This window comes from Fukomys damarensis, unplaced genomic scaffold, assembly GCF_012274545.1.
Source record: "Fukomys damarensis isolate Sample0158 unplaced genomic scaffold, DMR_v1.0_HiC HiC_scaffold_25, whole genome shotgun sequence".
Taxonomy (NCBI): Eukaryota; Metazoa; Chordata; class Mammalia; order Rodentia; family Bathyergidae; genus Fukomys; species Fukomys damarensis.
In genome coordinates, this window is record NW_022900937.1 from 31,819,390 (window position 1) to 31,833,458 (window position 14,069).

Sequence of the window (14,069 nt, forward strand, 5' to 3'; positions counted from 1 at the left end):
TTCTGCCGCCTGCCTCACAAGCGCAAGGGCCCGAGTTTGATCCCTGGTACCAAAAGAACAAACAAACATACAATATTACAGCTAGAAATCAGAGTAAGAGTCAAACATCTTTGTCTTTTTCCGCCCTGTGTATTAAATTTACACTTTTAGCTCAGCTTTTCCCATTTAACTGAAAAATTAGCATCCATATCCCCAGGGTGTTGTCCTCTATCTCCGTATACTTGGAAACACCCCAGATTCACTTTGCTGGCCCCCAGACCCAGGGTGGAAGTCCCAGCCTGCAGCTAAGCTGTGGACCTCAGGCCTAGCTGTAGCAACGCAGGTTCACAGCCATGTGTCCAGCTCTGCTTGGCGTCTGGATTCTGGAGCTGGTAACCATCTGGCAAGAGAGAACGTGGGTTATGCCTTACCTTATGGTCCTTGGTGTAGAAAGCCCTTTCCTTTCTTTGTAAGCGCACATGTTCTCTTTCTAATTGCTTTTTCAGTCTACCATTCCCCAAAGACGCCTCTGTCTTGACTGTTAGCCACTGAATAGGTTCGCATTCTGGAAAGGCAAGGATCGTTTGTCTGTTACTTTTTGTTCCCCCACCCCTGGTCCATGTCTTGCACACCCTGAACAAATGCCCATGAATGAAGCCATTTCTGCCCCGCATGAGGCATTGTCACAGTCACTGTGGGGACACAAACGTTAGTCACCCGCATTTCCTACCCTGAGAATCCGAGCGCCTTACCAAAGTTATTCATGAGACGGGTAAAATGAGTGCAGAAGTAAGTGGAATGCAAGGGAAATACTGCTCAGTAATAAAACACAGAAATAACAGACTAAGTGACATTAAATCATAATTGCCTTTTTACCCGGATGCTAAAGAGCTAGTAAATAAACACAGTAACCAGATTATGTTAAATGGCAATGAGGATAAAAGTCCTTGAGTATTACACAAACTAGTAGGATTAAGTACTAGTAACAGTAGGATTAAGTCATTCACTCTGAGTCTTTCTTCCAGTACACATTTTTCAGATATCCAAGTGGTATTCAAGTATTTTCTCACTGTGAAATACTCAAATACAAACTATACTGAGAGACAGAACACAGTTTCTATGAATATGACATTTTCCTTTCTCCAGAAGTAACATGTCTTAGTTCATTATTTATGCTTCCAGACTTTTTCTGTGCCTGCACGTGTGTATCTTTGCAGATATACATACAGGATATTGGATTTTTGTACATTATGGTTTTGTTTTTTTGTATCATAGACATTGCATTGTTCTCCAAGTTGACTTTTCCCTCTTAGTTTTGACTTGGAGTAAATATAATTATTATGTTTTAAAAATAAGGCTGGACTTTTAGTAGCATTTTATCTCAGTTACTTAAATGAGTTATCAGGCTTTCTTTTTATTTATTAAAATGAATATACAGGAAAAGTTCACAAATTAATTTAGAACCGTGTCAGTTTTTATGGTGTACAAAGCTGTGCACTCATTGTCATGATTTAGATCTAAAATCTGGACTCCTAGCCGAGCGTGGTGGTGCACACTTAGAATCCCAGCATTCAGGGGGCTGAGGCAGGAGGATCACTGAGTTTGAGGCCAACCTGGGCTACCCAGTGAGGCCCTGCTCAAGAAAAAAGTGAAACATAAATCCGGGTCCTAATCTTAATCCCCCAGGGCCCCTCCCATCCTCTTCACTCACCTCAGAGAACCGGTTCCCAGATGCTCTGCGCTCTCCATGGGGCCTGGGTGGCTGACACGGGGTCTGTAGGAGAGACTCATAGTTCATGCCATTGGTTTAGGTGACTCCAGCTTCAGAGCCCTTCCTGAGCTGGAAGGTGAGGGTTATGTGAGCTCTATGTAATGATATTTGCTGGCTAGAGACTGAAACAGAAGTGTGTTCGTTAGCTATGGGATAGAGGTGTCCCCTTCTAGCATGGTCTCATAGCCCATGCACAGTGGGTGGGGCCTAGTGGGCAGTGCGGTTGAGTCTGAGTCAGCGGGTGTCCCAGGGGTCTCCCTCAAGCCTGTGCTCCACTGTCTTCACAGAGAGCGGCAGGATGCGGATGGCCAAATGAAAGAGCTACAAGATCAGCTTGAAGCAGAGCAGTATTTCTCCGTAAGTTCATCCACGCTCGTTGGAAAATTGCTATTTGTGGGATTCTTAAGGCTCTTGCTGCATGACCAGAAGATGCACTTATTTAAAATAGATTCTTAAATGCCGGGCAGTGTTTGGGGTGGAATGGTTTGTATCGCACGACTCATAAAAACGAGTACTGGGCAAAAAAGAATGTAGATAATTTAACAGAATCATTATCATTGCTAGAAAAATAATTTTATCTGTGCATGATGGTGCACACCTGTAACCCCCAGCACTGGCGAGGCTGAGTCAGGAGGGTTGCCACAAGTTCACGGCCAGCCTGGGCTTCATAGTGAGACCCTGCCTCAAAAATCAATCAGAAAATTCTAAGCATTATATTATATAGACTCCATAGACTGTATCTGTGAAATTTATTAAGAGCATTGCTTTTTGAGGAAGAATGTCTTCATAATGAAATAAAATTGTCATTTTGACATTTGCACTTTTTGAGATCGGATTTAAATTTGAAGTAGAAATTGTCACCCCTGTTCAGTTGATCTAAGTCAACAGAATGTTCTCTTCTGAATTGGTAATATCTGTTCTTCATTCACCTGCCCATCTGTCCAGTCTGGCTGGCTCAGCCTGCCCAGCCCCAAGGCCACGCAGCGCGCCTGCTCAGGGGCCTGGGGCCCCCGGTGTCGGGGTGGAGTCTGTGTGTTCGGGTTTGTTTCTGGGTGTAATTTGAATGTGAAAATAATACTCTTGACAAGTACCTATTTCTTTTGTATATTTTGCTGTTTAGACCCTCTATAAAACCCAAGTTAGGGAACTTAAAGAAGAATGCGAAGAAAAGTCCAAACTCTGTAAAGAATTACAACAGAAGAAGCAAGAGCTCCAGGATGAAAGGTGAGTGGGCCAGGGTGTTTGCCCTGCTCCTGAGCGCTGCCCGGCTCTCCTCACAGGTGGATGCAGGCAGCAGATGGGGCTGGGGCTCGGGCTCCAGACGGGATGGAGCATGGCCTGGCCCTCACCAGGAACGCGTGCGTGAACGGGGTCTCTACGCGGCAGGGACTCCTTGGCCGCCCAGCTGGAGATCACCTTGACCAAGGCAGACTCAGAGCAGCTGGCTCGCTCCATTGCGGAAGAGCAGTATTCTGATTTGGAAAAAGAGAAGATCATGAAAGAGCTGGAGATCAAGGAGATGATGGCCAGACATAAGCAGGAGCTCACTGAGAAGGACGCCACCATTGCGTCGGTGAGTGAGAGCTGCTGCCTCCTTGCTCGCAATGCAGTCGCTCTGCCAGGCTTCTGCAAGAGCCCAAGGGCTGTGTCGGATCTCGGGGAACCCTGAGAGCCACGCACTGCTGCATGCTCTTTAATCCGGTAACTACAGGTGTCTCGGTGTTGGAGAGCGACAGTTCAAATAAAGGGAAACTGCAAAGCAAAGGAAAATGTCAGATAGTTAGATTTGCCTACCAGTGACTCAAACCCATGGAAATGGTGCAGGAAGTCCAGAGTGTGCATTACTATAGAGCTGTGCAGTCCGCTCAAAGGGACAGAGAGGCCAGAAGTGGGGTTCTGGACCAAGGGAAGCCAGCAGCTGAGGGGAGGTGCGGGGAGGCAGCGGAGCACAATGGTCTCAGATACAGAAGAGGCTCAGCAGCGCTTCGGGACCTGGATTTGAATTATGACATCATGACTTAGATGTTGTAATTGGGATGTGATTTTTTTCCCCCATTTTCATTCGTTAGCTTGAAGAAACGAACAGAACACTAACTAGTGATGTTGCCAATCTTGCCAATGAGAAAGAAGAATTAAATAACAAATTGAAAGATGCTCAAGAGCGTATGTATTCAGAGTAACGTTTTTGACACCTGTGCCCACTGTCCGCCATGCTCTGGAGCTGTCTGTCTAACATCCATGTTTCCTGTGCTGCAGAACTGTCACGGCTGAAAGACGAGGAGATAAGTGCTGCAGCTGTTAAAGCCCAGTTTGAGAAACAGCTGTTGACAGAAAGAACACTCAAGACTCAAGTACGTCACCAGACTCAGTATCCTGTCGTGTTCTGTTTCTCTCTCTTCTGTTTTACTGCTAGCATTGCAGATCAGAAGCTGCCGCCTTGAGTGTATTGGTTTTTCTGAACCTGCTTTTAGTCAGGCTGGGGAAGCTAGATTTAATTAGCATCATTCAGTTTAGTGTCAAAGTTTTTCTTAATTTTCCATATGAACTCCTATTCTCTCCTCCTGGCTTATTGTATCCAGTAAGCGTTTCTCCTCTTAGAAACTAATAGGGAATGACCATTTGCTCACAGTCTGGGCAGAGGCTTTGTAAAGGCCCTGTGGTTAGTGACCACTGGACCAGCTCCTAAGGATGCTGCAGACGGCATGGGCTCTGTGGTTGCTTGATGCATTCTCTGCCATTGGGCAGGGTATTTTCTAGTGTGATGCTAGGGCAGAATTCTCCCCCCAGAGCAAAGGAAGAAGTATCTGCATATTCAAGGCCCCTCTGGAACAAAAGTTAAAGTGGTAGAAATATTTTAATTGGTGGTGGGGATTGAACCCATAACCTCACACCCCTTGGCAAGGCCTGTCCTACTGAACTATGCCCTCAGCTCCCTATAGTATTGTAAATTATGGTTCGCAAAAACTAGTATTGCATAGAATGAAGGACAGTGAATAATGAAGAAGACGTATCATTTAATTACCTAGAAAAAGCTGTGTATAGGGAAGATTATTATTGGTTGTGTAATTGGGGACTGGAGTTATTGAGAAACCATCAACATGTATTTTATTGTTTTTATATTTTTAAGGCTGTGAATAAGTTGGCTGAGATCATGAATCGAAAAGAACCTATCAAGCGTGGCAGTGACACAGATGTGCGAAGAAAAGAGAAGGAGAATAGAAAGCTGCACATGGAGCTTAAGTCTGAGCGTGAAAAATTGACCCAGCAGATGATCAAGTACCAGAAGGAACTGAATGAAATGCAGGCCGTAAGCATACTTATTGGACTCTACATGAAGACTTCCTCTTAAAAAAACTCATGCCCACGTCTCTGTGTGTTTGGCTGGTTATGGAACATTTCTACAGACAAATGTTACTGAGCCCAGGGTGCACAATCTTGAGGTCTCACACATTCAGTTAACTGAGTTAATTTAATTTTTTATAGCAAATAGCTGAGGAGAGCCAGATTAGAATCGAACTGCAGATGACACTGGACAGCAAGGACAGCGACATTGAGCAGCTACGGTCGCAGCTCCAGGCCCTGCACATTGGCCTGGACAGCTCCAGCATCGGCAGCGGACCAGGGGACGCGGAGGCTGAGGATGGGTTTCCAGGTACAGCTTTGCTCTCCACCCTGGTTGTCCTCACCAGAAGTCAGCTGCTAGGTTTAAGACCCATGGCTGACTTTGCTTCTGAGGGACAGTGTTTATCATTTTCTTTATCATTTCCTAATCCTTGGAGTGGGAATTCAAATAATATTTTGGACTCATTTGTTGGTTTTTGTCAGTATTGTTCATGAAAAAACAAATATGCAAAGGAAGCCACCGCCTGCTTAGACATGTAGCTCACTCTGTGCTTGCAAGGTCTCTTTTAAGCTTCCCTTTTCTTCTCTTTCCACCCCACAACCTCGCCTCCTTGTATGGTGGGCATTCAGTTCACCTTGCTCAGTCCCACACTGTGCAGTCCGTGTCCTTCTACCAGCACTCTTCCACTTCTCTCAGTGTGGCCACCAAGTCCTCCGGTCCCCACGCACTCCTCGACTCGGACTCGGACTCAGACTCAGACTCGGAAGAGCCTTTGCCTTACTTGCCCATTCCATCGGAGCCCAGGGGTACAGGTGACAGCGTGAAAACCTTCTTGTCCGCAAGGCCTTTCCTGCTACCCTCAGTTGTAGCCTTTTGGAAAACTTCTTACAGCATCAACTAATCTTCACTAACTCTGACAAGTTACTGTAGATTCAGTCAAAAATTAGGTGCTGCATGAACAGAGACTGTTTTTAAGGTATTTTGATGTGACGTATTATAATAGCACATTTACTTCAGCAACTTAGAAGAGGAGCAGTACGTTTTGTCATGTCAAAGTGGTTTTTCTGCATTTATTCTCAGCCAAGAAATTCAAGTGAAGAGAGCAGGATGTCTTCACTTAGAGTCACAGCATAGCCTCCCGCATTCCTTTGTGTTGTTAGGTTGCCTTCGCTCCTCTGTGGAGCTGTGATATGGTTACAGAGAGTTCAGGTAAAGGGTCCAACACCACTGGCTCGTGCTGGGTGGTTGACAGTGACTTGTACTGCTAGAATGACCTCCCCAAGCCCTACTTCTGCCTAAGATGCTGATCTGTGTACTAGAACAAATCCCAAGAGCTTAGAGACTTCTTCATACAACTAGAATTGTACTGGTTTTGGTATTTCGAAGTTCAGAAATTTTTGGCTTATATTGCTCTCAGATTTGATCTGTAATTCATAGTTTTACATCACTTTACTATAGCCATTCTAAAAGTCTCTGAAAACATGGAACCACTCATTTAAAATGTTCTCTCCTCAAAGGTTTGCATTCTACCTATAGTTAGGCCTTCTTCCTAAGGATTATAATGCTCATATACCAGTGAGAATGGAGAGTTGCTGGAGCTCTTGGTGTTTTGCAAGTTTTCTCCGGAATTATGCCTGTGCATGGATTTAATGGGGTTTTTGACTTTATGCGACTATGCAGTATTTTTCCCAGTGTGATATAACCTGGATTTTGTTGTGCAGTGCATAACTTGGATTCTATTGATCCTGCATTATTGCTGTACCCTAGATAAAGTACAGCAGTGAAACGTGAACGGCACATTGGATGGACTTTGTGATTTCCATATGAAAGTGGAATTCCTCGTGTAAAGAGTGCTGTTAGATTTATCCTCATATCTTGTGCTTATTTATAGAGTCAAGGTTGGAAGGATGGCTTTCATTACCTGTGCGAAACAACACAAAGAAATTTGGATGGGTCAAGAAGGTAATGAATCGTTTTGAATGTGGTTCCTTTTTGTGTACTTCCAGTTTAGCTCTGGCGATTTCACTGTTGTAGTTGTAGGATGTACTGTGGGCAAGACTTTTTTTTTGGTACTGGGGATCAAACTCAGGACCTTGAGTTTGTGAGGCACGTGCAGTGCCAGTGAGCTAAATCCCTGGGCCAAGATTTTTCAGACATATAAAACTAGTCTGTACTCTGATTTGGAATGATGTGATTTTTAGCTCTGTAAAATTACTCTCCATATGTTGTTAACAATAAACTGAGTTTGGGGTTAGAAAAATAGAAACCTGCTGAATTTGTTGCTTTTACTGTCTTAATGGGAAACAGCTCTGGAGAGGAAAGGCCCATTTAGTTTCTTTTCTTCTGTCACTATGAATATTGATGTTATTATGTTCATTTTTGGTCCAAAAATACTTGACCCTCTCCAAGAAAATAAATTAAATATCAACAGACAACTTTGTAAATTTGAGGAAAACTTTCCTAAAGATGTTTCAGTACATCTTAGTTACTAATTACTTTCTCATTTTTATTGCTAATATACAACTTTTTTTTTTTTTTTTTTTTTTTTTTTTTTTTGCTACTGGGAATTGAATTTGGGCCCATAGGCTTGTGAGGCAGGTGCAGAACCACTGAGCCAAATCCCTAGCCCTGTACAACTTTCTTTTTTTTTTTTTTGGTACCGGGGATTGAACTCAGGTCCTTAAGCTTGCAAGGCAGGCTACCGAACCGCTGAGCTAAATCCCCGGTCCTACAACTTACTTTTAAAGAAAGTAATAATTATGGTGTGTACATTATTAATTATCTGACTCTTTTCTTCCCTCTTTTTAACAGTACGTGATTGTGAGCAGTAAGAAGATTCTTTTCTATGACAGTGAACAAGATAAAGAGCAGTCTAACCCTTACATGGTCTTAGATATAGAGTAAGTGCTGTTACAAGAATGTTCAGAGTTATCACCCGGACATGTCCTTACCGTCTCTCTCCCATCTTCATCATCATTTGCAGTGTGAGAACGAGATGCCTTTCCTCAAGTTGGCACAGTTTATTAGTAGTTGTAGAAGAGTTTGTAACATAGCTCTTACCATACTTGGATTTCATTTTCTCATATTCTTTAAGTCTAGGATCTAGGGTTCTCTCAGTCATCTTTATTTCATGGATCTTAAATATATTTTGTGAAACTGGAAAATTTGACATAGAAAATTTCTGAAAAATCATAAGTAATGATTGAATTAATAGAGCAAGATAGAGCTTCTAACATGGGTCAAAGTGGTCAGGCTTTAACTCTGACACAAGTGGAGGTCAATAAATGTAATTTGAACCTTTGGTAACATTTTATTCTTCTTTGAATCTTTTATAGCAAATTATTTCATGTCCGACCAGTTACACAGACTGATGTCTATAGAGCAGATGTGAAAGAAATTCCAAGGATATTCCAGGTAAGCAGTTTCATCTTCTCGCTCTTGGAGGTTCTCACATGCCCCGGCTCATCACACTCCTGTCCCTACTAACCTTGAGATCACCTTTATCTCAACCACTGGGAGATGGCTCGTTCTTTCAGGGCTCCTTGTTCTGTTTGGGAATGTCTTCATTCCTCTCTCTGGAACTTTACTTGTGAAAGCTCATAATAGGTTTCTATCATGTTTCTGGTCTTTGTTCTTTTTTGCAATGTTGCTTGGTTTTTTTTTTTTGTTTGTTTTGTTTTGTTTTTTGTTTTAAATCTTGAACTTCCTGCTGTTTTTGTTTTTAGGATTTGCTTTCAAAAAGTTTTAAAAAATGTCACTTAGGAAGTTTTTTTTTTGTTTTTTTTTTTTTTTTGTACCGGGAATGGAACTCAGTCAGGACTTTACACTTGCTGTGGAACCACTGAGCTAAATCCCTGGCTAGGAAGTTAAATTTTATATGTAGTAGCCTGTTTACCTCCTGTTTAAACAAGAAGCCAGCCAGGTGTGGTTGGTTATGCAAGCTTAGCATTCAGCACTCTGGGAGGCTGAGGCAAGTGGATCACAAGCTCAACCCCCTACTACAGCAGCTTAGCAAGAGCCTCTCTCAAAATCTAAAAAAAAAGATGAGAGGGGTGTGGCTCAGTGCGAAGGCTGTGTTCAGTCTCCAGTACCATAAAAATAAAGTGAAATTCTTATCTTTACTACCTGTGTTTAAAATTATTCAAACCAATGTTAATCACTGAGTTCTTTCTTTGTAAAAGTCACTGAGCCTGATTTGTCCCCTTGTTTTCTGGGTACTTACACTGTTACACATCTTTTGAAAGAAGGCTGTTTATATAGCATGCATTATATCTGTGACCCAATTTTATGGGGCTGTGTGTTTGTTTTTAAGGCATTGAGGATTGAACCCCAGGCCTTTCCGCTAACCTTTATCCCCTAGGCCCGCCTCATCCTCTCTTTTGAGACAGTGTCTCAGTCAGTTACTCAGGCTGGGCTTCAACTTGGGATCCTGCTGTCTCTGCCACCAGAGTGCCAGTGTGCACCACCACACCTGACCCATTTTTCTGTTTGTAAGAAGCACGTTACCAGTACCTTCTCCCTGCTGCGGCTGGGACCCGGGGCTTCAAGCATGCCAGGCAAGCACTGAGCTTTACGCCAGCCCTGCTGTTAAGAAGTCTAAAACAGGATGACTAGAATTGCCAGTTTTTCAAGTGGTTGGCTCATCGTTGCTGCTGCTGTTCCATTTGGGGCAAGGGGTGCTGTGACTTGAACCTGGGGCCTCCTTGTTCCACTGACCCCTGCCTGGGGTGGTTGTACTGAGCAGGCCGCCCCAGGGAGCTCTGCCAGACAGCTGCAGCGTAGGTCGATCGGCCTTCCTGTCGCACGGAGCGTGAGCAGTGCAGGCAGCGGACGTCCAGTGACTCCTCACGGGGTCCTCCTCGCGAGGAGCCAAGGCCGATTTCTCCTTCATGCACACTTCAGAAGTGTTAGGACTTGGACCTCACTCGTGGTTCTTCCTGGTTTTACAGATCCTGTATGCCAATGAAGGAGAAAGCAAGAAGGAACAGGAGTTTCCAGTGGAGCCAGTAGGAGAGAAATCGAATTACATCTGCCACAAAGGGCACGAGTTCATCCCTACCCTGTACCACTTCCCGACCAACTGTGAGGCCTGCATGAAGCCGCTGTGGCACATGTTCAAGCCCCCTCCTGCTCTGGAGTGCCGCCGCTGCCACATCAAGTGCCATAAAGACCACTTGGACAGGAAGGAGGAGCTCATAGCGCCATGCAAAGGTGAGTGGGGCCTCCTGCCCTGCGTGGCGTTGGTGCTCAGCGCACCGTGCGCTCTGACGGAGTCCTGTGTCCCTCAGTGTACTACGACATATCCACGGCGAAGAATCTGCTGCTGCTCGCAAACTCCACGGAGGAGCAGCAGAGGTGGGTGAGCCGCCTGGTGAAGAAGATCCCTAAGAAGCCCCCAGCACCCGACCCCTTTGCACGCTCATCGCCCAGGACCTCCATGAAGATCCCGCAGAACCAGTCCATCCGGCGGCCCAGCCGGCAGCTCGCCCCCAACAAGCCCAGGTGAGGCGCAGGGCAGAGTGGCTCTTGAGAGGTCTCTGTGGGCCTCAGGTTTTCCCTAGTTTCCCTTGGTGTTGTAATGACCCACGGGACATGGACTTCAGTGTGGGTCAGCGGAGCAGACCGGTGTGGGGAGGGGTGGCTCCCACCTTCACAGGCAGAAGTCACAGAAGTCAGCTCAGGAACAGGACTCGGAGCCTGGAAACTCAGCTGTTGTGACGCGCAGCAGTGAGACAGTGTCAGAGCGGGTGTGTTTCTGAAAAGGTGGTCCTGAGTGAGTAGCTGTCGTGTTTGCTTCTGAGGTGAACGGTCACCCATCGGCCCACTCCATCGGTGTCACCAGGCATGCCCTCTCGGCTCTGGCAGCTGTGCTGTCACAGAGTTACACCTGTGTCCGAGCCCAGCTGAGGCCCAGTGGCTTCCACCCTGGCTTCCCAGCCCCGCTTTTCCCGAGGTGACACAGCGGCCATGATCCCCTGCAGCTCAAGCCCTGGGGACAGAGAAGGCTGTCAGCTGTGTAGGGACAGTCGCTCATCTGGGATCACAGGTCCACTTTTGCCTTAGCAGCTGGCCACTGTCACACGAGTCGGCCGGCTGTCCCGGTGCGCCTTGCCCTGAAACCCCCAGTGCCAACGGGAGGGCGAGGCTGGCAGCGTCGGCTCTAGGGAGCTGCAGCTCCAGAGTGGAGTCTGAATTCGCACCTCCTGTTGCAGATTGCTTGGCTTGGCCCTGAAGGACTGGGACTGGTCTTTTGATGATGGTGATGGTGATAGTGACGACGACGATGTTTTTGATTTCTGAAGGAAGAGATGGAGTGAATCAAAAGTGAAAAACGAATTGTGGTGGTGTTCCATGCAGTGCATGTGGTTTGCCTTTGGGCTTTTGCCAATTTCTACTAGTTTTGAAACTTTATAGGTTGTTTTTAAGAGCATACATTTACAGTGTAGTCTCCGGAAAAATTTTCTAACTGAAATTCCCACACCAGATGTCAAGATGAAATGCTATGTTCAGATTCTTTATCGGCTATAGACTTGCAATACAGTTGGAATGAAAATTTTTATCTTAGCAGTGAAAAAGGTAGAAAAACAAAAGGAGCTAATAATCTTGTACTTTCTGTTCATTCCAAAAAAAGCTGTATTCTGAGAAGTAAAGCCTTGCGGCTGCTGTGTGTGCTCAAGTGTGAGAACACAGCATGGGCGCCCTCCCTACTCCATTGTGCACAGATTGAAGCCCTAGCCGGAGGCGTCTGTGGAGTGCAGCGGAGCTCTTTCTGGCCCGCTCTTCTGTGAACGTTACCCTTGCCGTGCTGGTAGAGCCCTGCACCCTGGGGCAGCACCCAGCACCGGCTTCCTAGAGACTGAGGGGTGAGGGCAGCGCCCCCTACCCACCTCGCACCCCAGGCAGCGGGAGTGCGTGTCCTGAGCCACGTGAGCCATGGTGCACTCACACTGTGTAGTGCTGGGATCGGCTCATGTCAGTTTCAGGGAGTATCTTTACAAGTGTATTTCCTCATGCTTCATGCCAGCTAAACCGTCTTGAATGCCTTCATTTAAATAATTCAAAGTTTTAACCCTTTTCTGTATTTAACAAAAAGTTCTCAGCTGGCAGCTGCCTCAAGTCAAGCTCCTGTGCAGATGCGTTGCTTTGTTGTGTGCTCTTAACCCTGGAGCTTCTTCCCCGCACTAAGATTGGTGTGTCATGTCAGCCAGGGTAGGGCTTCCAAGGTCTGCTGTTGCTGGGCATAGTGGTGCACACTTGTCATCCTAGGACTCGGGAGGCTGAGGCAGGAGGTTCACTGGGAGTTTGGGACTAGCCTGGGCTACACATTGAGTTTGAAGCCAGCTGGCACTATATAGTGAAACCCTGTCTCAAAAGAAAAATCAAAACAAAGTCCACTGTTGAACTGAGAAAGAATATAATTAATTGCATGTACCTAAAAATGAGAAAAATAATGTAATTCAATGTGCTTATGCATGAGTGAGATGTTAGAAACGTAGCAGTTAAAAGACAGTACAGTCTCATACTGCCTTTCCGAGGGATCTAACATGGAAGTCACTGCACTGTGTCAGCTGACTTTGTCTTTTCTGTCTTTCCAGCTAACTGCCTTCTATGAAAGCAGTCATCCCAGATGACCTCGTTCTCCCAGGTAAAACAAGACTCAAATGTGACGCCCGGAACTTAGTAAAAAGCTGTATTTTCCCGAGGGACACACTCACACACAAGCACACACACACATTTGTTCCCTTTTTCCTGTAATGGAAGTTACAGATCTTGGAGTGGTTTCTGGGCTCCACCCTTGCATCCCGAATCCCTTGGCGGCACTCGCACTACATGGCGTGGGGCGGCTCCGGAGCGGTGCAGGGCGTCTTCACGTCCAGGAGCGCTCCTGCCGGACACTGGGCAGCGGAGTCTGGCGTGGGCCCCACCAGTGTCCCTGCCCTGGGCCGTAGACTCCCAGCGCACCACCCACGTCCCCTCCCGCTCCCACTTCAGCCGCAGCTGTGCACCGTGGGCCGCAGCACCGTCGTCGCCCGTCTCTCACCGTGCTGGTAGAAGCTGCATGCTTGTGGTTAGCAGTTACTGTAACAGGAGCTTGAGCTCTTCTGTCTCCTCATGCTTCGTGATAGGCAACTTTACTCACTTTGGATGCCTTAATTTAACTTTTTTTTTCAAAGTTTCAGCCCTTTTCTGTATTTAAGAAAAGTATAAGTGTTTACCAGCTCTTAGGATACAAACTTGCGTTGTGGAAGAAAGTGTGCACATAGTATGTGTAAAATGCTAGTGTTTCACACGCACTAGTCAGCAGAGGCTGTTTGGGTTGGTGTGTGTTGTTCTGATGGTTGTCAGAGAAATGGTGATGGCGCTGGGGCCTGACCTGCCCCGTGTTTGCCCGGTCTACCACCCTCTCGCCTCCTAGCAGCCCCGACCATGAAACGCTGGCTTTGCTTGGAATTCACTGGCTGCCTGATGGTTTTTATTTCTGGTAAAGACATTTGTGACTATTTTTACATTTTTGCGTTCAAGATTCAAAACTTGTATCAAATATAAAGAAAACTAAGGTATACTGTAGATATATTTTAAATATTTAAATGCGACCCTCAAATACACAACTGTGTGTGGCAGTGTTTAAGTACTGGGCCAGGGAACTTGGGAGAAGCAGCCTCGGGGGCTGTCCTTGTTTGACGTTTCCAGTGTGCTGAGGGCGGGCTCCCGCACCATGTCCTGGCAGCTGTGCCTGGTGCCGTCTGGGCTCGGCTCGCACTGTGTCCGGACAGCGTCTGGTAGGTGCTGAGCTGCAGCACCCAGGATTCAGTGAAGGAGAAGACATTTCCCAGTGCCTCCCTCTGGTTCACCACAAAACGCGGCCAAGCTCGCGCCCCGCTCAGTGCCATTGTCGCCCTGGCCTCCATCCCTCCTGTGCCAGGCGCATCACTCCTGCCGCCGCCCCCGTGCGAGACTGGGTGGGCGCCCTCGGGA

General features: G+C 46.3%; 1 protein-coding gene across 2 annotated transcripts in view; it reads left to right on the forward strand.

Moving 5' to 3' along the window:
* Rock2 (Rho associated coiled-coil containing protein kinase 2) overlaps nucleotides 1-12,739 on the forward strand; it is a 107,966-nt gene extending 95,227 nt beyond the window's left edge. For both annotated transcript variants that reach the window (XM_019208161.2, XM_019208160.2), the window contains 13 exons: nucleotides 2,038-2,107; nucleotides 2,871-2,974; nucleotides 3,137-3,323; nucleotides 3,820-3,913; nucleotides 4,007-4,101; nucleotides 4,878-5,057; nucleotides 5,234-5,402; nucleotides 6,985-7,055; nucleotides 7,905-7,993; nucleotides 8,429-8,507; nucleotides 10,043-10,304; nucleotides 10,382-10,595; nucleotides 12,689-12,739. In XM_019208161.2, coding sequence (XP_019063706.1) covers nucleotides 2,038-2,107; nucleotides 2,871-2,974; nucleotides 3,137-3,323; nucleotides 3,820-3,913; nucleotides 4,007-4,101; nucleotides 4,878-5,057; nucleotides 5,234-5,402; nucleotides 6,985-7,055; nucleotides 7,905-7,993; nucleotides 8,429-8,507; nucleotides 10,043-10,304; nucleotides 10,382-10,595; nucleotides 12,689-12,692 — 1,618 coding nt within the window. In that variant the 3' untranslated portion in view covers nucleotides 12,693-12,739. The remainder of the gene's footprint in view (nucleotides 1-2,037; nucleotides 2,108-2,870; nucleotides 2,975-3,136; nucleotides 3,324-3,819; nucleotides 3,914-4,006; nucleotides 4,102-4,877; nucleotides 5,058-5,233; nucleotides 5,403-6,984; nucleotides 7,056-7,904; nucleotides 7,994-8,428; nucleotides 8,508-10,042; nucleotides 10,305-10,381; nucleotides 10,596-12,688) is intronic.
* The last annotated feature ends 1,330 nt before the right edge of the window (nucleotides 12,740-14,069 follow it).